Source organism: Eublepharis macularius, chromosome 16, assembly GCF_028583425.1.
Source record: "Eublepharis macularius isolate TG4126 chromosome 16, MPM_Emac_v1.0, whole genome shotgun sequence".
Taxonomy (NCBI): Eukaryota; Metazoa; Chordata; class Lepidosauria; order Squamata; family Eublepharidae; genus Eublepharis; species Eublepharis macularius.
Window position 1 is genome coordinate 31,415,158 of NC_072805.1, and position 24,002 is coordinate 31,439,159.

General features: G+C 43.8%; 1 protein-coding gene across 1 annotated transcript; it reads right to left on the reverse strand.

Annotated features, from left to right (window-relative positions):
- Positions 1 to 2,809: 2,809 nt before the first annotated feature.
- NUTF2 (nuclear transport factor 2) lies at positions 2,810 to 22,483 on the reverse strand. The gene is made up of 5 exons (XM_055000507.1): positions 22,386 to 22,483; positions 14,123 to 14,247; positions 10,554 to 10,625; positions 9,742 to 9,840; positions 2,810 to 3,362 (listed from the first exon to the last, which is right to left on the reverse strand). Exons 2-5 carry the CDS (start codon positions 14,219 to 14,221, stop codon positions 3,249 to 3,251), a joined length of 384 nt encoding a protein of 127 aa, XP_054856482.1. The 5' UTR covers positions 14,222 to 14,247; positions 22,386 to 22,483; the 3' UTR covers positions 2,810 to 3,248.
- Positions 22,484 to 24,002: the final 1,519 nt, after the last annotated feature.

The window sequence follows — 24,002 nt, forward strand, 5'->3', positions numbered from 1 at the left end:
GGTATTTGTCAGATTCAAATGCCATGCTACCGCACGGGGAAGTGAAACACAGAATACACTCTGCTTGCACCCATTGCTCGGTTTCCAGCATCTCCAGTTACAATGATCTCAGGTAGCAAACTTTGAAAAGACCTCCAGCCTGAGACCTCTGAGAAAGCTGCTGCCTTTCAGGGTAAACTACTGGATCAAGGGCAGCTTTATATACACGTCGTACATTCAGGGTCTCTGCTTCTCTCATGTTTCTAGGCACAGCAAAGACCCAACGATTTGTCTCCATCTTCCTCTTGGCATGGCTATATTATAGGAAGAGACTCCTAAACACAATAGCTCTTTTGCATTTGTACATACATAGAAGCAGACTGCAACAGTGACATTTCTTAACACACAAAGCACCTCTAAACTTCAATGGTCCATCTTGGCTTAAATCCGCTTAATTCAGCAGCATGTTGTTCCTGAAGTCCTTGCAAATTGCCACAACCGCAGGCTCACATGTTCAACATGGGATACTTACATGATTACTGAGTATTACGGTGTTAATTACTCAAGTATTATTGCAACATACTGTTCATAACCCAGAAATGAGCCTAACTGATTAAAGGCAAGGACAGTCACAGTTGAAACAGGGAAGGTTGAAATCAGAAAAGAAAAAGAGCAACTTCTTCTAGATAGATTCAGGTCTAGCAGCACCTTAAAGACCAACTAGATTTCCAGGGTATGAGCTTTTGAGAGTCAAAAGATCCCATCAAAGGGAGTATTATAGTGTTACTTTGAAAGTCGAAGCTCCCTTCTGACTCTCAAAGCTCATACCCTGGAAATCTAGTTGGTCTTTAAGGAGCTACTGGACCTGAATCTTGCTCTTCTACAGACCAACATGGCTACCCACCTGAAACTATAACCTTCAAGTTGGGCTGATCAAGTTCTTTGTCTCAGCTTGGCTACATGAATTATCTCCATCTGCAGTCTTTAATGGGGAAATAAAAAATACCTATTGATTTAGCGCTGGAAGGCACAAAAAACAAAAAAGGCTGTGTTATGCTTAGTTGACAGCTATGCTCCCTATCAAGGAGTTCATGATTTTTGGTAAGACATTTTGTTTGCCCATAGCTATTAACACTGTTCTCATTAAGGCCAACATAACATCCAATTCAAAACTTGGTAGGATGGGAGGAACACCCCCCCACACACACACACACAACCTTTCTTCAGTTGTGCTGGATAAGAGAAGACCATCTGCAATCTATCAAGTGCATGAAAAACTTTTCCCTCCGACTTAGGAAGGGCAAGCTCTTTTTTTCTCATCACCCTCTTTCCAAAGCAATCCAATGCAAACTTGGGAAGTTCCATTGACATAGCTGGGACTTCTCAGAGTAAAGCTATACGAATGCACCAAGGTATGGCTGTTTGCCCAAGCACGTTTATATAAATGGCTGTTATGAAAGCACTTGCCATGAAGCAGCAACAGCAATGAAACACAGCTCTATTTTTCAAGGATTTGAAAACCTAAGTTGTATTTCCCCCCAAACGCTGGCTTTCCAAAATAGCGGTAACCCTCTCGATCTCTTCCAGATGGGAACACAGGTGCTCTATAAAGAATCCAGCAGGTATGAAGACTCAGTGAGATTGGAAGGAAGAAAGTACAGAAATTTCAGAAGCTTTAGAAAGATGCCTGTATGCAAAAATTCGGGTCTCAGGGTGGCTCAAGCTTCCTTTGCTTATTGATTCTGACAGTCTGCTGCCATTTCTGGATGGCAGGCAAAGCAGATTTGATTAGGAAACCCAGCCTATTGGATGCCTTTTCTTAGTTAAAAATGGCATACCCATTTCTTGCTGCTCAAGCATCAGCACAAGAGCTTGGCACAGCTTGAAAATGACTCCATTTAAGTTCAGAATACAGGCTCTGACTGCCATGAGGCTGAGGGATTGCTTAGCTTACATTAGGTGCTGGAAGCTGGAACTTTTCCATTTTAAAAACCTGTCTTTTCACCGCCCGTCACCCAGAAAGCTGCATATGTTGCTCCCAGAGAATCAGCTCTTCAGGGGAAAATGCACTCATCTAAACAGTTTTTCTAAGTATTTTGTAAGTATGGCACTATTTATCCTATTGAAAAACATCTGCTGCTGCAGTAAAAAGAGTTAGCAGGCTAGTATTTGGACTAAATCACAGGGAAGGACACAGATGTTGTGACCTCTGTCCTGGGTTTGTTACAACTTATTTTCAAACAAAGGCCCTGGAGAGGAAAAAAACTACAACAGTTCAAGCAGCCGAGTTTTATGCCAACCCAGCACTTGAATGCCAAGAAGAAATAAACGAGCAACAATATTTGATTTATATTCCGCCCTTCAGGACAATTTAATGCCCACTCAGAGCAGTTTACAAAGTTGTGTTATTATTATCCTCATGACAATAACCCTATGAAGTGGGTGGGGCTGAGAGAGCTCCGAGAAGCTGTGACTGACCCAAAGTCACCCAGCTTAGTAGTACATGTTCCCGACTCTGTCACTTTTATGCACGGTCCTTCATCTAGTTCTGTATAAAAGACTGAAGAAAATGCTTGAGGTTCAGTGTCATTGTCTAATTTGCACAAAACAACATGAATCTGAGTACGGATAGTTTCAGGAAGAGGAACTGTGTCCTTTTTTCCAGATATCTGGAGGTAATTCTTCAACAATTAATACGATTTAAGACTTTAAACAATGGCAAAAAGTAGCACAACACAGCTGTGGAGGCTTTAAGAGCTGCAAAAACATTAGTCCAGCCAAGATAGGAAACTCTATAATTACAGACTGAAAAATCCAACAATTTAAACTGTTAGGAAAATGTCATGGTTTATTGTATAATGTAGCACTGAAACATCTGAACAAAAAAAAAAAAAACCAAAATCTGAGCTGCATTCAGGCTGCTGTTCTTTTCTCTCCCTTCCTTTTTTTTGTTTCTTTGGGTTATTTAGAGAAACTTGTCAGTACAGAAACACAACCTTTTGCGTTACGGATGCTTCCCGAGGCATGCTGGCAAGATACACATTTCCCTTGTCAAATGCAGCTAAGTCTAAACTTCCAAACATCATGCACAAGGAACTCTTCTAGTGACACAACATAAAACTGTTCAGAAGGGCACACCGCAGAGATCTCGCTCGCTCACTCGCCGTGGCGTTGCAGGTTTGTGTATGATATTTGGAATGTTCCGTAAGTGTGATTAATATCTGTAAGGAGGAGAAAAGAAAAAGGGCAGGTGCCTCGGGGATGCCGTCTCAACCAAAGTTGTGCAATGCTAGCCTGAACATGTCATTGGTGCAAACCCAAGCATCATTGAAGTTCTTTAATAGAAATATCTGGTGGAATCCCATAATAGGATCTTCATCGGCCTGTAAAGAGAAAGAAAGAAGCTTTAGAACCTCTCTGCCCCAGTAAATATATTCTAGCAAGGAAACATCTGCTAACCCTGTCAAGCGTATCTCACCCTTCAGCAACAACAGCTGGGGTCCTGGCATGCCTTCTAAAATACTGATGCAGAATTACAGGATAGCCTCGGTAGCACTCATTAGTGATACTCACTCCGTGGCTCAGGAACCACACGTGGTTCTTCTGAGCTCTGTTCTATATGGCATCTGCCCCGGGTTCCAGGAAACTGGACAACCTCTTTAGAAATCAGAATAATTTCATCATTACTATGAGGCCCAAGATAAAACTGTTTTACTTTTAAAAACACAACACAACTTGCCCATGGTGGTTATATCAAGGTTCTGCAGATGTACGGGTCAACATATGCAGCTGAGTAATGTAGAGGAATGGTGCATTCTGCTGTTGAAGGCCAACCCATTAAAAACTCTCCCAGCAGTGGGGAAAGATATCTCTAGGTGTTCAGTGGTACTCTGGTAATGAAAGGGGTTATATTATATATTGTTTGTGCATGTTTGTGGTGGTGCGCAGGGCACGCAGAAGTCACAGAGCTCTTTGGGATGATGGGAATTGAAAATATGGCTCTCCATGGTCCAGAGGTAAACTTCTGCGCTAGAGACTAGGAGATGATCCAGGATTGCTATCAGTTTTCATTGCATTCACAAGAGTGAGATTTGGGAGACAACACCTTAAGAGCCATCTAAGGAAGCAGCCCTGGGTTTGGCCAAGAATATGCACTTGAGTTAGTGCCAAACAGATTTAGGTTTAACGGTCACTTGCAGAATCCGGAAGGCTCCTTCCCAACACGGATGAATTACAAGATGAGAATTGTTTTTCCCCACAAGCCCCACTTGTAACCTTTTGAAACAGATCTGCTCACACACTAAATGCACAAAACAGAGAAGAAGGCACAAAAGGATGGGCCATGAAGGCAAAGGAAGCTGCTGTCTATAGGGGAAAAAATGATGTCTCTCTACCAGAACTGCCAACATCTTTCTTTAGAATAAGGCAGGCTATCAAGAATAGGTCCAACGCCTTTTCCCAACTAGATTACATCAAAATTTGGTACAGCAAGTCTGGAAGATAAAGCATTTATAATTTATGACCCAGCTAGACAAAGAAGATGACTTAAGTAAACTGTCTCTGAATTACCACCATGTTCATCCCAGAGGAGAGAACACACATGTACAGCCCTACAAGTTCAACTTCCATAGATGTTTCTCATGCAATCAGAAAGGGTCATTGATAAATGAACCTGGCATGCCTGGCATTTGGATACTCCGTGTCTATGAAAAGGAATAGGGGGCAAACTATGGTCAGATATTCAGAAAGCTTTTGGATTACTCATAGTCAAATACCAACTAGATTTCCAGCTTTTGAGAATCACAGCTCGCTTCTAATGAAGGGAGCCGTGACTCTCGAAGGCTCCTACCCTGGAAATCGAGTTGGTCTTTAAGGTTCTCCTGGACCCGAATCTTGCTCTTCTACTACAGACCAGACCAGGCTACCCGCCTGAAGCTATCTCCACAGTCAAATCTAACTGTATCCTAAATGGGGAGAGTTCCTGCACTGATCCTAAGGAACCTCTGCAAAGGCCAATAAGAAGCCGGACATGCGCTCTAAAACACAATCCTGCTGCAAGTCTGTCCATGTCCCAGACACACACACATTTATTTTCTTCCCATACATCCCACCTTTCTTCCCAATGGGGACCAAAAATGGCTTCCATAGTTCTCCTCTCCATTTTAACCTCACAACAACTCTGTGAAATCGATTTGGCTGAGAGCATGCGACTGACCCAAGGTCACCCAACAAGCTTCCACAGCAGAGCCGGGAGTCAAACCTGGGCCTCCCAGATCCTAGACTGAGACTCTAACCCCTATGCCGCACTGGCAGATAAATGCATGCATAGTGTATAGGAGTCCTCTCTTCTCAGCGGATGAAACAAATCAGAATGCCGCAAGAATTCACTGATCTGTGGAGGAGGCAATACAAAAATGGTTCCTAAAAAGCAAAGCTCTTACACACAAGCAAGGAATTTCACATAACCTTAGTTCTTCTCTCCGATGATTAGCAACTACATCGAGGTAACAGTAGCCAACGATGCATGCTTTAGACTCCGAAAGGCCCCTTTACGTGCAGCCTTTGGCTTACTCTCCTTGTTCTCATACTCATCCGAAGCCAAGGCCCAGGTTGGTGCCAATGCATTTGCCTACAGTCACACCTTGTTTATCCGCTCCCTTGTTGCCTCACTTAAAAGGCAACCAAAACAAAGGGAGAAGATTACACTTCCACAATAGTTAAGTACACACCAATACAAGGAAGTGTGCCAACACAGCTATTATTATTATTGCAGCACAAGTAAATTATACAATCAATATAAACACAACAGTTTCGATTCCATTCAATTCAATGTGGCTGCAAACTTGTTCCAATAGACTGAGAGAGTCAAGTCCCATATATTAACGGAGCCTCTTTATCACAGGCTGCAAACGGTGCCGTTTGCAGCCTGTGATAAAGAGGCTCCGTTAATATATGGGACTTGACTCTCTCAGTCTATTGGAACAAGTTTGCAGCCACATTGAATTGAATGGAATCGAAACTGTTGTGTTTATATTGATTGTATAATTTACTTGTGCTGCAATAATAATAATAGCTGTGTTGGCACACTTCCTTGTATTGGTGTGTACTTCACTTAAAAGGCAAGCTTCTTGGAGCAGGGAGGTGTCTTCCCCCTTGAGATACTCAGTACACACCATGCACCCCACGGTCTGCATCTAACCTGCCCCTGGCCCAGGTACAGCTCCTTGAACTCACATAACAATTGCAGACACACCTACTGAAAACAGCCTTCAGATCAGACAGTTTCAAACACAGAGGACACAAATGCTCAACATGCACAGAACTTCTCAGATTTCTACACAATGCTAAGTCCAAGGTAAGTTAAGCAAGCAACTGAATGCTGCAGCAGAGAAAGACAGATGGATGCGCAGCTCCGCTGAATGAATTCTGCAGCCGCTGCTTCCAAAGATAAGAGGCCCTCCGCTCATTTCAGAAGCCACAATCCTAATGCAAGCTGGGCTCTCATTCAGCAACCCTGCTTCAGTAACACACAAGCCACGCCCATGCTGATCGGACAGCAAGACCGACTAGGGTAACAGGAGCAAGCAGGGAGTTTCTTACTCAGTGAGTACTGCGAAGATGAGAGGTAGGAGGCAGCCAGAAGCTAAACATTGTGGAGTGCTAGTCTGAAGACTTCGTTGGTGCACACCCAGACACCTTGTAAGCTTTTCAACAAAAAGGTCTGATGGAAACCTAGAATTTGGTCATCATCTGCCTGAGCATAACAGGAGAGGAAACCATTACTCAGTAGATATGAACTGAAGTCACAGAATGCCACAGCCCTTGCCGACTTCTGTTATGCGAGGGCTCCACTGTGTGTATGCAAAGTCTGGACACTTCCGCACGCATCCTTAGCCACATGCACAGGCACCTCTTAGGAGTTTAATTTTAGAGGAGAATCACTGCAAGGAGATAGTAAGAACTAACTAAAATGTCACAGTGCAGCATTTTGTTCATTAATTTGGAACTCCCTCCTCAGGGAGATCTGTCCATCTTTCATCGTTATTGTCTTCTGCCAGAGGATGACAATTTTTCTCTTTCTTTTGGCATACTCCCAATAAACTCTCACTTGCCCTCCTCTCTGGTTGTGTTTGAAAGTCTGTTTGTTTCGACTGCATTGTTAAAATCTTTATATATACATTTTAAATGCCTTGATATTCACTGCCTTGGGTGGAAAAGCAGATAGAAATGTTTTAAATGAATGAATAAATAAATAAATTACTGGTCCTCGCATTTATTGCCTAGCTGCAAAACTCTGTTTTTATTGTGTTAATGGTTTTATTGGAGGATTTTTCTAACAAGTGGATCTTGTATTATCCTTGTTTCCGGAGGATAAGCCTTACAGTAGTTTACAAATAAGCCACCTGTCACCCAGGTCGCCCTCAAATCCTGATTGCTGCGTTTGGGAAGTTTCGAATTTCATTCTTACGTGAAGCTTAATCTTAAATCCATCTAATCCAGTACTGTTTAGTCCAATGAAAGCAGCTCTCCAAAAGCTCCAATTAAGAGTCTTTACCAAACCTTTGGTCCATGATCCGTCTAAACGTACATGTTGCTGACTGAACATGGGGACCGTCTGTATGCAACAATATGCCACCACTGAGTTATGAGCCCTCTGAATTTTTTTTTCTGCCTATCACTTGGCTCCAAGATGAAAAATGAAGTTCTGAAAAGCCAGCCTTACATTTACTAGGGGGAAAGGGTGTCTGTCTTTGAAGGCAGCTTAGATAGGCTGAGTTTAACCTACACGTGTCCTGATCTGGCAAACAAGACCGGCCTGGCACTGCGACAAATACTCAACCAAACCACCAGTGGTGCAGCACTGATGGTTGTCTGGACAGGGCAGAGTGCGGAAAGGACAGGAAGCTCTTGAATCCAGAGATGCTCGAGGCAGCAGCAGTTCTCACCCCATCCTTCTCAGTTATGCCCAAGATTGCTTGCAGAGGTGTGCAAGACAGATGTTTGACAAGGAGGACAGGTGAGCATTTTGCTCCCTCTTACTCTTATGCACCAGAGCTGAATGGTGCTAAGAAAATATACATCGCAGAGACCACCAGGAGGAGGAGAAGTGCCAGCTGCAAGTCATCCTTCCTTCATTAAGAAGTCCTGGAGCATTGCCAAAAATGGTCAATGTTTTGGTATTTAGTTTTTTAGCTTGTGTGTCTATCTGCCTCTATCAGGCTCCATTCAGAGACAGTATACTTATTTGGTCCTTTTTAGTGTTCACTTATATAGTTTTGTTTCACCTTGCTATGTAAAACCTTTTTCGAAAACATTTGTGCTGAAAAGCAGTATATTACTTTTTCTGCTGAGATGGTACTGTTCCAGTCCCTGTCTGCAGCAGGGCCGGCCCCAGGGTTTTTGTCACCCTAGGTGAACTTATGATTTTGGCACACCCCCCGCTTTAATAGCAAGAAAAGAGGGAAGTCTGGAACGAAAGTTTTATTTACTGGAACAACGCACAGATAAAAACAAGGTTTCCCAAAGCCTTCTGCATTCCATCATGGCAGCTACAGAAGGCTAGAATCAACAGACACAGAGATTCTGGGAGTGGTGGAAAATGTCATCCAGTTGCAGCCAACTTACTGTGACGCCTGCTGGGGTTTTCAAGGCAAGAGACTAACAGAGACGGTGTTGCCATTGCCTGCCTCTGCATAGTGATCCTGGACTTCCTAGACAAGTTCTAACCAAGACTGACCCTGCAAGAACCAGTTACCGTTAAGCTTCCCTTCAAGCCAACAGAGAGGGCTCTTCCCGTCTTTTCGATGCCCCTCAAAATCTGGCACCCCAAGCATTCACTTAGGTTTGCCTAGTAGTCAGGCTGGTTCGGATCGATAGTACTATTAGGTCTCTTGCTCCATGCATGCTCGGGAATCCACAATCTTCTTTAGTAACTGGGCACTCGCTTCCCTAAGCTATCTTCTCTGCAGAAAGAAACACCGCACCCAGTAAAAGAGGGAAAGGCACACCGGAGAAGATTCTCCAGTTCATTTTACATGCAACTTCTGCTCCTCACTGGAGACAATAAAGCAGATTTTGCAACTCTCACAGCAATGCTAGGTTTCTAGCATTCTGCAGCCACCGTGCTAACCCTGAGGCTGGATCACACAGGGCGAGAGAAGGTGCAAACGGCTACCCCCAACTCCCAAGTGTGTGCCTCCAGTGCCATAACAGCAGGTGACAGAAATAACATGGCTTCCCCTAAAGTTCTGAGTGGAGCTCTGCCAGACCATTTGCTTTCAAACAAGGGGCCCAAGACTTCTGAGAAGAGTCTTACAGCCCTGCCACATCACAGCTATGTTTCTTCTAGCAGGAGAGGACAAAATAACAAGCCACTCTAAACTTGGCCTTGCAGAGGTTTGAATTTAGCTCCTCCTTGGCAGGGAGGGCCAGTCATTTATTGGAGCCTTGATGGCTCCCCCCCCCCACCCCAAGGCGTGAGGATCCTCCCATTCAGTCTCTCCAGATGCACTATAAACTTCGAGTAATCCTTCCAAATGCCTCTTCTTCAAAGGTGCCCAACTTGCAGGAGCAGACTGGCAAGAACCTGTCTGAGCAGGAAAAGTGACTTCTCCTCTTCGCCAGTGTTTGGCTGTTCCCTGACCACACAACCGATATGACACAAAAGTAGACACCGCTTGCGGCGACAGCACCACCTGTCCCCAGGATACAGTGGGGCCCAAACAGCAACACATGGGACCCAGAAGTCAAGGAAACATTTACCTTAAGCTGTCCAACTACCATACTGAGTATACAGCTGTCGGGTGTGGGCTGATGGTCTTGTGCTGTGATGCTGTGTTGTATTTTCTGAAAAGGAAGGCTCTGTAATGGGGGAAGGGGGAAAACAGACTCGGTCACTGGGACGCATCATTCCGCAGCATTCTTTTGCAGGTAAGAAGCTAGTAGGTAAAGTGCACGCACGTCCCTTTAGAAAACCTGGTTTACTTTTTCTACTGAGGTCCGGTTATGTTGGGGGGTGGGCGAATACACTTTTATCTTTTGAAAAACTGGGGGGGGGGGATATTTGCTCCAGGCAAGAAATAATGTTATTCAACTGCCGGAAGGTAAACTCAGATTAAACACCGGAATGGACTATCAAACAACCCACTTTAGAAAACATGTTGTGATGAACTCTGGGAATGTAAGTCCCTAAAACCCATCTGATTATCTGTTGATTCATCACTTGTTTAAACTGCCATGTGCAAAGTATTCTAGCCATGAGGGACCATTCCCCCAAACTGAATTCGACACTGCAAGATACCATGCACTGCTCAGTCACAATGTGGATGTAAACCGAGTGTAAGGCCCATTCATTTAAAAAAAGGACTTTCCTCTTGGTAAATATTCTTCAAATGGCTAGACGTCCTTTCAGCCACGCAACCAACGCAGCACACCTTGTAAAATGGATTTGCCCCAACCAGCTTCCCAGAAATACCAAAAGCGAAGCAAAACTAGAAATTCGGCATGGAGTTGCAATCAATTCCCGGGGTGAAAAGAAACACAGTGGCAGAGATATTGATGCTACAGACACTTACTGAGAGTTTTTCAACAATAGCTGCTTTGCCCTGAAATTGTTGTCCTTCCCACGTAAGGCATGAGGCGTCTATCTGTAACAATGAAAGAGATACGTGGTCACAGTCTGCTTGGGAAAGGAAGACGTCCTTTACACAAAAAGGGCAGTGGTCACGACGGTCAGACTACAGTCGTCCACACGAATGCAAATTGGCTGAGAAGCAAGAATGAATTGTGTTGGGAGCGCTTAGAGAAACGGCGACTGTTTCGGAGATTTAATTCCTCCTAGCCTGCTGGAATCCTGCAAGTATAATGCTTCCCTCTAGCCTTTACCAACTATAACATGACGACTTTTCTTTAACTGTTGCATGCCTAGCTCCATACCATCTTCCAGAAGATGAAGAATGTCCCTGCATTTTACAGCCTAGGGCTTCTTGGCCTTCTCTGGCCTCCTAGAACTAACACAAAAACTAGGTCACCTGAGTCCTTTAGACGGGAAGGAACGAGAATTCACCATCATGAGCACAGGAGTCAGACCTCTTGCTATATCATGGTTCTGTCAATTTCACTGCAACTCTACCCATTATTATTCTTTATTTCATTTCTGGGCGGTTTACGACAAATATAACACAATAAATAGTATTCTTCAAGTAAATGCAAACTCCATGCTTGAGGCCTCTTAACTGAGCCATGCTGGTGTTAAGATGGTTGCAGCTAGTCAAAATATATACCTGTTGTCAAACATGGTATACACCTTGCCCACATTAAAAAAGAAAGCTACTTCAATTACACAGCAAATTTTAGTCTTACACTTACTGGGAATGAGACACCAAAACAGAGAACCAGGAAGGGGCTGAAAGTCCATAATATAATTGATTCGCCAAAAGATCAGTCAGCCATCACCCTGAATACAGCGACTCCACTGGTTTTCCTAAAGTGCTCAACACCATAAGGGCTTTCTAAAAGACAGCTGTTGAACTCCTTCTTTCCCACAACATTTTAACAACACAGAATGATGTCAACTGTCATTCTACACCAACAGAAAAGACGCGCCAATTGTTCTAAGCAGCTGCAGTTCACCTCTTAGCCTGGCATTTCCAGAGTTTTATATTATTTACAATCCCTACACCAGCTGCTACTTAAAGAATTTACTGATGTAGCATCAGATGCCCTGCTGTGAGTGGAATGTAGCAAGTAGTATCAGGAAGTCTTTTATCTTCATGGGAAATACTTAATAAGCTTAGCCATCTCCAACACATTTCAACAGGAATCAAATCTTTTGCGGACAGGGCACCATTTTTAAACTTCTCCTGGAAGTTACTGTGAAGTTAAAGTAGAAGTGCTGCCTAGCTCTCTGCACTTTGGGATGCTCACACCTCGGGCAGTCTGTTAACACACTTCCCTTTATTCCACACACAGCTGTGTGGCTTAATTGGTAGCGCTTCCTGGGGCAAAATATAAATGCTTTAGGTCACTGGTTCTAAACTTGTTGAAGTGGCACCCACTTGTAAGATTTACTTCATCTTTTCAGCAGCTGCTACGGAAGCTAGGTCTCAGCTTAAACTGGCGTGAGTCTTGGAGGCAACAGGCACAGATGATGCCTATCAGCTCTCGTGCCAGTGGCAACCTGGCACCACCACAAGCAGGGTCTTGGCTTAGACTGGCCATTGGCAGTGGACCATAGATGGCTGAAAGCAATCTGATCCCTTGGGAATGAGTGGCACCACCTGGGACAGGAGGAGTGGAGAAGATAATGGGGGCAGCTCTGCCCTCTCTTCCACCCATGGGAGGCTCAGGGGACCCAGAGTTCTTGTGACTCAAGAGTTTAAGCCTTGTGATGCACCTCTATACCATAACCAGGGCTTTTTTTCAGCAGGAACATGGTGGAATTGAGTTCCGGAACCTCTTGAAAATGGTCATATGGCCGGTGGCCCCGCCCCCTGATCTCCAGACAGAGGGCGGCGCAGAGGGCAATCTAAACTCCCCTCTGTCTGGAGATCAGGGGGCGGGGCCACCAGCCATGTGACCATTTTCTCCAAGGGCAACCCACTGAGTTCCACCACCTCTTTTCCCAGAAAAAAGCCCTGACCATAACCACAGGTGTAGAACCACAGCTTTAAGCCAAACAGCTAAAACTCTTCTCTAGGGAAAAATCTGCATAAGCCAGAGGCACTAGTCCTAAAAACCCTCCCTAATGTCTTCTATCTGCCATATTCAATGTGATACAAACAGACACATAGAAAAAATGCAAACCCTTCTGCATTCTAACAGACATAGGCAGTTTCTAAGCATACTCAGTTCCCTTGAACTTCTTAATCTGGAACTCCCAAGTGTCAGAGGCATAAAGCTTCTACCTACAAGAGTTCAAAAGATGGAAGGGCATTTTAATCCTCCCCATGTTTGTTGACAAGTACGGCAATGCTATCTGCCCAGAGTCAAATAGGTAAGAGAAAAGTCTTAAAAAAGAAAAAGTAGTATTTGTAAAATTTATAACGTGCACTGTGCTAGCTCATCACTTTTGTTTAGTACTGTAGAGACTTCACAGATATTCATTCTGTAATTATCCCCAAGGCAGAAAAGCATTTAAATTTCTTTAGAAAGATGGCCAAAACCTGTCTGGGAAAACAGGCCATTTATTATGACCTTCATTTTCCGAAACATGCTCCATCCAATAGAGTGATTAGATCACTACTACTGCAACAGAGCACGCCAGGCTCTCTTCACAACCCAACAGCACCCAGTACAAAATTCTTGAAAAATTCAACATCTTAGCTTTCATTCTCAAAAAAAACAAAACCTAATTCTTATGAATGAAACAACATGCATTACTGTTAATGTGCAAGTTTTTCAAGACACCAATCTGTTTTTCTTGGCACAGTTTGTGGGTTTCCCTGCCGAAAAAATGCTTTAAGTAGAATAGTTACCACATGTTTGTAATACTACCAGAGCTATCTGGGCTCCTTCTCATCAGAATAAGGGTAACCAATGCCATGAAGATCCATGTAATAACATAATAATAATATTTTATTTATATACAGCCCTTCAGGACAACTTAACACCCACTCAGAGCAGTTTACAAAGTATGTCATTATTACCCCCCCCAAAAAAAAAACTCCCAGTGAGGTGGGAGGGGCTGAGAGAGCTCCTAGAAGCTGTGACTGACCCACGTCACCCAACTGCCTTCAAGTGGAGGAGTGGGGAATCAAATCCGGTTCTCCAGAATAGAGTCTCACACTCTTAACTACTACACCAAACTGGTGTAGAGAAAACAGGCTCAGTCTTGTAGAAAACGCAGGCTTGCTGATGCTGTCGCTGCACAAGAAAATTGTATGCAGAAGCCCTACAGATATTAGGGGGCACACTCCATCTTATTTGCACTGCCAACTATTGCAGCTAACAGGGCAATCAATGGGAGGGAGTTTATTTGGCTTCCTTCCAAAACAAAGCATTGTTTAGGGGCTTACTAAACTGGTCACTTTCATTCTTTCCCAATGAAACAGAAGTGCTGATGAGTTGTTGTTGTTTTTTAAAAAAAAATCAGCAAGCAACCATTCAAAATAACCAAAGGAATCCCATCCCAAGAACTACTTACATATATTGCTCCTAATTGAGTCCTGTCTGTATCGAATAACTGGTAGTAATGCTGTACAAAGCTAGAACCAATCTGCTCCCAAATGGGCTTGTCCCCCATTCTGAATCCTCTGCTGGAGCCAGCAACTGAAATAAATTAAAAAAAGCAGTGAAAATGGACAGATCAGACAATGGAATCCCGTGACAACACAATCGTAATAGGCGGGCCTTTCACGAGGATGTCCAGGTTTTCGGTTAGCTAGAACCTTCCCCCTCCTGTCAGAAGCTGCAGAAAACTGTCTCCAGCTTGCATGGGCTACGCGGAAACCATCCAAATGCAGCTTGCTTACAGACATCAAGTGTTTAGGTACTCCTTATGCCACGGCACTGAAGAATGTAATATCCAATGGAGCCAAATTCCTCTGCAGGGCTCCTTAAGAGCTCTTCAGCCAACTTCCTTTGCAACCAGAGTGATTCAGTTCTAGATTCTGAGTTGCAAAGCAGATGACCTCCTGCCTACTTAATTATAGCAAAACAAAGTGGGGGGAAAGGATAAAAGGGAGCAGGGGGGGGTCAGCGAGTTTCCTGTATTTACAAGACTGTATTAAAATCAGAATCTGTTGACTGATCATAAGAGTATGTGGTTCGCTTTTCCAAGGTTGATCTTTGGTGTGCAAACAAATGGGATGGGAAATGCCTTCACATTAGCAGAAGCGACACCGGCAGTCACTCTGTGGCTTGAGACAGCAACAGATCCCTAAAAACACAAGATGAGGGAAATCCCAGTTATCTCAGAGAGAAGTTGTGACTCAGCAAGGAGAAGCCGTGGCTCAGTGTGGAAGAGCTTCTGCTTTGCATGGGAGGTCCCAGGCATCTCCAGTTAAAAAGGACTGGGCAGTAGGAGAGGTAAAAGACCCTGAGACCCTAGAGAGCAGCTGCCAGTCAGAGCAGACAATACTGACTTTGATGGAGAGATGGTCTGATTCAGTATAAGGCAGCTTCATGTGTGTGTGTGTGGGGGGGGTATTGCTTTGATAGTAAGAGATGGAAACTGAAATTGATACATAACTTAAGTGAACCAGATTAGGACAAAGAATTTCACTATAATGCAAGCTTCCAGATGAAAGTTTTCGAGAGAGAATGAACCATCTTTTCTTGCGGAGGACACAGAAAACGAAAATCCTTATTAAGGTGTAAGTGGAGCATTAAAGATCCCGTATTGCCCTACCAGATCTGAATATTAAAACTGAAGACCACCTGCTCCCTCAACAGATCATCTTTATTCCTTGCTACGCATACCCTTAGCGCTTCCTCTCAGAACAATATACCCTCTTCTATTCCTTTAAATAAGTCATCAAATCCCACCTTATACGAAGCCCTTAGAACACTTTCTGTTCTCGTCCAGAGATATAAAGGCCTGGAACATTCCCGCACCTCCCACACGCCCATTTTTTCCCATTAGAATTGGTTTTTTTCCAGTAGAAAAATTTGAAATTTTAGGGAGCTTTGAATAAGAATTCCAATGAAATATTTTCTTTTTAGGGACTGAGTGGAATGCTGTTTAAAGACAATGTATTGTCCCAAATGAAAGTATGACCATTTTTATGTAGGACAATCTACAGCATTAGACATTGATGGTTCCTGTGTATAATGTAGACACAGTCCATTTTTTTCAAGGATATGATCGTTGTTTAAATGCACCTGATTTTGTTCACAATATGCTCTGTGTACAATAACATGTGATACAAATTTCAATTTCCCCTGGTGGGGAGACAATCGGAACTGGGAAAAACAACCTCCTCGCTTATTACTATAAAAGTTCTGATATGTTACATCTCTGCCCTTGTCCCCTTTTGAAACTAGGCCTAAATACATGCAGGTTAACTGAATGAAGTTTCCCTCTGTACTCTTGCCCTCAACTTGGAGTTTGCAAAGCAGTCTGCACAGAACACTATAAAATAAATGAAATTAAAACTAAAATCTTATTTCCCCAGAGACCATGTTAGAAAGGTGTGCACAGATAGATACTATAAAAACATCACAGCCGTACACACAAGTAGCAAGAGAAAAGTACGCGTGGAGGGGTCAAGCATCCCCGAAGCACATGCAGAAAGCATTTAGGTAGTTCTAGTGGCAATAAATGTTTCTAAACTACAGAAGCAACAATGCAGAGAACTGAGACTACTGAAAGAAAGCTCGAGGCAGGCAGCTAATCTGCCGTAACATTTTCTGAAAGCGAGTACACACAACTTGACTTGCGCGGTCATTTTAATCTGGGATTAACACGGCCATGGAAACATAGTCTATTCAGAAGGCTGAAAGGATCTGTGGGTTTTTGAATACATTACTATTCTTTCTGAATGCTGCGCAGGATGATGGCAGAGAACTATTTCAAATTTCATCTGGCGGTGGCAGCATCTGGTTTCCGGAAACCTGAGCAATGAACTGCCTAAGATTTTTCCAGCCATGTCACAGATTTCCTCAATTTAAGAAACGGAAGGAAAGTGGGACCTGTTAACCACATTAGTCTACAGAGACAAACTTTGGGGAGGGGGAGAAGATATTGAACAGGACAGGATTCTGGAACGGTACCCAAAGTACAAAAAAAGGCAACTTCCCTAGGGGCAGGTTGAAGCTCATAACAGAAGCAGGTCACCAGTACTATGAAGCTTGCAGAGCAATTAGATTTGCTTCTTAAATAAAGGGGCATTCCCAATTTATCACTTCATCTAGGAACCCATTCAGGGCAACAAGGGTGCGCACACAGCTGTTCTCAGATGCTCCACATCTGCTTGAAAAGTGTTTAACTGATTGGGGGGGGGGGGTAGCATGTTACAGGAGTAGCTAACCCAATGGTACTTGCCCAAAGGTTTCTAAATAGAAGTATCAGTTCTAAATAAATTGAACCCGAGTAGTTAAAAGAAAACACCTCTATTACTGCTTCTTTGTTCCTTAAAACTAGCTCTAAAGTGGCAATTTGATTAGCTTGCAGATTAAAACCATAGCTCCTTTGCTTCGGTATCTTCACCAGAAGAAGGCTGCCCAATGTGGAAGCTGTTAAGCCCTTTGAAGTGCAGTGCTAAGTAAGCCCCACTGAACATTGGATCTTGGCAGATCTGATTCTTACCAGGAGGCCACACTAGTGTGTCAGGCTCCAAAGAATGTACATATAAAGTGGACTCTGATATACAGATTTTAAACATGGCATTTCTGTGTTATAAACTTACTTATAAACTCAGAGTTCAGTATTTCAGTTGCATTCACACCGCTACCCTTTTCCCACGATGATAAGGGTGTTATTCCAATTATCATTGACTTTTTGTCCTACTGTTAATAATTCCCCTTTGGGCAGCACTTATCCTCAAGACTTCATGCCCTTGCAGAGTAGGTAAGCACCTCTTTCTTTTCAGCATTCTGTTCATCCTCTTCTAATGTATGCAGCACAGGGAGCCATGTTCCGTGCCACATGGGCATGAAGCGCTCAAGCTCTATGTGTCCTCAAACTAAAATGTCAGCCATGAAGCTCTATACAATGTACACCATTGTTCAGGAAATCCTTGGTAGCTAAAATAAGAAGGCTTGGAAGCATGCTACCTTTCCCCAAAACAAAGCCACTTCAGTCAAGATCACAGCTGCTCTCAGTTTCAGGGCTCGGTTGAAATACTGAGCCATTCTGACAACGCATGTCATTTTTGTGGCGCTATATTTCATCTGCATCTTGCAAATAATTCCACAGAACGTTACTAGCCACAGCATTTTATTAGCCTGTCTGACCACACATACCTATGCTTTTACATATTGTTTATTTATTTACATTACTTACAGTCCACCTTGCTCACTGAGACTCAAGGCAGATTACATAGCGTAAGCCAGTAAAAATCAACAGCAGGCACGTTCAATAAATAGAGCAATAGGGTATGTAAATGCAAATTTGCAGAGATCTGAAAAGAAGCAGAATTCTGATACAGAGCTGAGAGCACAAGCAATTCTAAACCTTAGGTATTAACAATGCAGAAACTACGCAGTAGGATCATACTTACAAAAACAGACAGTACATAGTAGTATAGTCTATAGTCCCCATTCCTTTACTAATTCACCTCTTTGAAACCACTTCCTTACAGTACAAAAAGCCCTCTTGAATATTTACTGTAGCTATTTAGATACCACTTTTTCTCCCCAATGGGGACCCAAAGCTGCTTACAGTGTTGTTCTCCCCTGATCTATTTTATCTTCACCACCACCCTGAGGGGTTGGTTAGATGGAGACTGAGTGACAGGCCCAAGCTCACCCAGTGAGCTTCCATGGCAGAGTGGGGATGTGAACCTGGGTCTCCCAGATACAAGTCTAACATTCTTGCCGCTGTGCCATGCTGTACATCTGTAACCCAATTCCCCTCCCCCCCGTAAAACTTCCGTGACTCATCACTTGGAGGAGATTCTGACTTGCCAAAGGTGAGTGTCAGAATGTCAGTTCTCAAGCCACAGCTACACCATGTTCTCCTATTATAATCTGCAGTTGTTTAGTTCTCTCCCTCCAGGCCCAGGTGCTGCCTAGGCCGCCTATATCCATGGGAACGAAGAATTCTTATCAGCCCGGCTGACCTTGATGTCCTCGCCTTCCCAGGCCTTCTAGACAGGACTAAGGGGGGAGGCTGGGAAGGGGTGTTTGAAGTGTTGTTACTTTCATTTTATGTGTCATTCTCAACAAAGCTTAGGTTCAGCCAAGGGCCTCAAGTCCTTGGATCATGGACCCCTGTATCCTGAGCATAATCTTCCAATAAACCTTTTGAAACCAAGAGACCTTGTGCTTCTTGAAGAAGGGGGGAGACGAACTCTAGATAACTGGGATTCCATAGTCTGACAGTGAGTTTCTGAAATAGCAATAGTTCCTTCCAGTAGAAAATCCTCAATCTCTCTTTCACACTTTATCTAACGGTAAGCACAGCACCACTGGTTTTAATACCAATATTGAACCATTAACTTCATACAGTACTGGAGATGGAATAATAAAAAAATATTAATTTCAAGGACAAGTGTAAGTTCTGGAAAATCCAGTTTTCTGGATGTGTTGAAGTTACAGAGGAGATTCCAGCACTGAAAGAAATCCTTAGGTACCAAGTATATGCGGCAGGGAAGGCCACTGATGGTGATGTTACTTCGAGTTGCAGTACTATAAGAAATATCAATGGCATACTGAACTAGTGACATACCTGAGACTTTGACCCTAAACTCCACAGCCTGTAGAAAAAAGCGCTCATGTTTTCCACACAAGTGACATAAACAATAACCATCACATTTATGCAACTACAGATTCAATTCAGGTTCTATCCACCGTTACACTCTTGCTTTGATGACTGTTCAAATTGAGTCAAGGATATGATATTTACATAGTATCTCCTGGCTCACTCAGCAAAGCCATGAACTTTTTAAGCTCATTCTTCACAACTCTAAAGTCATGGAGCTATTGGGGGGGGGGGATTGGATTGCTTCTCTGTGTCAATTTCACTTACCTAACCAAAGCAATAAAATGATTTAAAATGGTCAACAGTTCACCTGGAAAGGCATGAACTGCAACACAAAAGGCCTCACAGCTTCCAGAATTCTTTTTTAAAATACTTTGACTCTTGAAAACTCTTACCATAGAAATCTAGTTGGTCTCTAAGGTCTTACTGGACCCAAATCTTACTAATTTTAAAAAAAAATCATAAAGGTTTGTGAAATAGTAGAGGCACCAATGTGGGCAAAGGGGACAGCTTTGTTAAGTGTTCACTTTTCCACCTTTGTTTTTGTGCATAACGTATGGAAAACAACATTACACCTCTAATGAGAAGCCGCTAGGACAGCCAACTGGTTCCAATCCGAGGAGGAAAAGTCTACTTGTGATTTTGTCACTGTTGCTGTTTGTGACAAGGTCAGTCTGATTAAAATCCCATCTCAATCGCTCTTACCTAGAGGGACATGAAACATTAAATGGGCAAGAAGGTTCGTCAAGGAGCAGACATTTCTTTGTTTCTAGGCTACAACTGCTGAACGTACATCTTATATACCACTCTTCAAATGTAAACACCCACTGCTTTCCTCTTACACAGTATTCATTTGCTTTCTCCTGTTCTGAGTTCTGCTTCCCTTTGAGGTACCTCTTCTAGTTCTGCTAGTTACTTTCCTGAAAGAGTTGACACAAACCATGTGAAAGGAGTATTAAGTGGGTTCCTATGAATACAGTTGATTTCCTATTTGTTACCTCAAATAGTGGTCTTTTAGCTAATTGATATGTGCCTCAATAGCCTAGAGTGCATCTTCTGAACTGTAAATACTACTATATGAATGTTCATATACCATCATCCTGCCTTCTCAAAGGAAAAAATCCTCAGCATTTACACACACTGGTACCCAGAAGAGGGACAGCAATGTTAAGTTTATGGCACAAGGTACTTATGAACATTCAGTTTTGCAGGCGTATTTTCAGCTGTTTACTAACTAATCAGTCTACCCAGAATCTTATTTGTTTGGATACTTTTGTATCTTGTGCAAGTTTCATCACCTTACTATGGTTCGTTTTTACTATGATGGTTAATTTGTTAAGAGGAAAGATCCTAATGCAAATACCCAGACCAGAATACTTTCTCACAGAGTTTTCAAAACTATCCATTAAACCACAGTCAACTGTTTATCATCACCTCAGGTATAAAAAAGATGTGTTTTCAGCCTTGAAGAATTTCATCAAGAGTTTCTAATGAAGTGATCATCATTAATAACATAATTGACAATCACACCAAAAATAGTGGTGGGGTGGAGGGACAGAATGTTTCAACTCTACAACAGATTACCACTTCCACATGGTTTTTTTTACACATTTATATATGTACTTAATTTATACCCTGTCCTAATGGGAACCCAAAGAGCATTATCACATTCCCCCCTTCTCCATTTTATCCTCACAATGATTTTGTGAAGTAGGTTGGTGTTGGTGGAAAGTGTGTTAAGTTGTAACCAACTTATGGTGACCCCTGCTGGTGTTTTCAAGGCAAGAGACTAACAGAGGTGGTTTGCCATTCCCTACCTCCGCAAAAGAACCCTGGTTTTCTGTGTAGGTCTCTCTTCCAATTACTAAGCTTTCAATCCGCCTTGCCTAGGTGACTGGCCCAAGGTAAGCTTCCAGAGCAGAGCGGGAATTCAAACCTGAGTCTCCTAGATCCTTTTCCAACACACTTACAAAGTCATTTAGGAACCACAGGTCCTGATTTCTTTGATTCAATTGCAGACGCATTTTTTTTCAACGTGCTTCTTGACCTTTTAGAACCCCAGACTAAGGCTGCACCGCTCAATTTGGAATAAGGTCCATCAAACACAACTGGGCATAAGCTGGCAGCTCTTCACAGAAATCATGAATATAAGCTATTGCTCCAAAGTTTTGGAAAGATAGCTTAAGAAACCGCAGAGGGGAGAAAGTAACCTCCACAGATGGGAATCCAGAGACACCTTAAATGTAAGTCAGATGAAGTGGCTCTAGAAACTCAATCCTGAAATAAAATTGTGCTAAATCTTAAACAGTGCAATCCAGTGTGTCTCGTTTAATAACTTTCAAGGGGATATTCTACACAATGATCCAAAAATAACTCCGCTGGTTGCTACAATGCCTCTCTAGCGTATTTTCCTTTCGAAACCAAAGTATTTAGCCATTGCTCGAGATCATTTTGAGTTCTGAAAAGGAAAGAGCGCCATCCGAAGCAGAGTCACTCCAGTCTAAGCCCCGACTGGGCTTCAACGGGCTCAGCGAGAAGTGACTCTGCTTCGGAATGCACGAGACGGCGCCAAAAAAGAAAAAAACCTCCACCTCCTGTTTGAATCTGGCTGCAAGAAATTTTAACGCAAGTCGACTCCCGTGTGCAATCACCCTTTTCAAAACGTCAGGATCTCCCGCTATAATCCGCGGGCGCGGCGGGGACCCAGGGATGGAACGCTCGCGTGTACCCCGAGGGGCGTAACCCGTTCACACGTGAACACAAAAAGTGGGAAATGTGAGAAAGGGGAATCGCCTGTCCTGTCAGACCTGCATGGGAGGCGAGCAGCTAACGCTCCGCACGACCCAGCTTCAGCCTCGCCGACACGCCCATGGCCTCGCCCTCAGGGAAGCCTTTCGGCGAACGGGGACAGCGCCCAGGCGCGCTCCCGCTGGTCAGGCCGAGCCCGCCACCGCCAGGAGGGCCCAGAGGCCCGCCTCGCCACTTCCGTCCGTCCTTCCGCCCGCCCCGCGCCTGCCTCCAAGCGCGCCGCGGAGGCACTCACCTCGCAGCTCCCACTCGGCTAATGGCGGCAGCGGCGGCGGCACCGAGCGCGGCCCGAACCCACTGAGCCCCTCTCTCCCGCACTCACGCTCTCTCTATCCCCCACCTCTTCCGGCACACGCCCAGGCCACCGCGCGGCATGCTGGGAAAGCGAGTCCCACCGGCTTTCTACTCTAGCCCCGTCTGGAGAGGAGGAGAACTACGACTCCCGACAGGCATCGCGGCGAAGGGATTTAGGGTGGGGCGGCCGGAAGGCATGGTGGGGGAGCAATCAGGGGAAGGCTTGCCAACCTCCAGGTGGAGGCTGGCGATCTCCCGGAATTACAGTTATCTCCAGATGATAGAGATTAGTCCCCCTGGAGAAAATGGTTGCTTTAGAGGGTGGGCTTTCTGGCATTATACCCTGTTAAGGTCTCTCCTCTCCTAAATCTGTCCCTCACTAAGCTTCACTCTCAAAATCTCCAGGAATTTCACAACCCACATCTGGCAACCGGGCGCTTTTTAAAAACTGATATTGCTTGAAGGAGGCGAGCAGCGCCTTACTGGGGAAGAGAAGATAAAAACAATTCTGAGAAGTTTCAGTGGAGTTTTAAACGCCACTGCTGCTCTCAACGATGTGTGGTTACCAACTCCCAGGTAGTGGCTGGAGATCTCCCAGAATTACAATTTATCTCTGACTCCACGCGATAGAGATTAGTTCCCCTGAAGAAAATGTTTGCTTTAAAGGGAAAGTTCATCCTCTCCTAAAGCTCTCCCTCACCAGGCTCCACATCCCAAATCTTCAGGAAATTCCCATCCTGGACCTGGCAACCCTGAGGCTACAGTCACTCTGCGTAGGATTTGCGCTTTTGGAGGAAGAGCCATTCTCATCGAGAGGCACAAATGCCTTCTGTATTTTGCAGTTTTCAACCAGAGGTCAAGCAAAGATTGTGCTTCTGTTCGAACTCAGTCAATCTGTCCTAATTTCAACCCATTGCCCAGACAACATCTTCAAGACTGATTTATTATTACCTGGGCTGGCTTGACATGCTAAGACCTTAAACTATGTCAAGTTTAAGAGGCCTTGCAACACTTCAAACAAAATAATAATTAAAAAATACTGAGAGGCCCGCATAATCCGAGGTAATACATTTTAGTTTACTTTGCTTGTGTATAAATCTAGCTCTATGACCCTTCAATACACCCAGATACCAATGCTGTCTCCTTACGCAACACCACTGACCTAACTACATAGTGTAGTGGTCATAGCGTCAGACTAGGCTGTGCGAGTCTCAAGTTCAAACTCCCACTCTGCCATAGAAACTCCCTGGTGATCTTGGACCAGCCACACATTCTCAGGGATGTTGTGAGGATAAAATGGAGCAGAGGAGAATGTGGTGAGCCACTTTGGGTCCCCATTGGGACAAAAAGTGATTTTTAAATTAAATGTGTTCAGCTGCTCATCCTTCAAACATTACATGCCAGCATGCTATCTGTATTGGACATCAGTCTCTATGTGATGTACACAAGTCTATTTGGGCATATGGTTTTATAGACCACCTAGTGCTTAGTGCAGGAAACCTGAGCATTTGTGTCAGATGGCTGCCCAGCCTCGCCTTGAAAACTTTTAGTTAGGGAG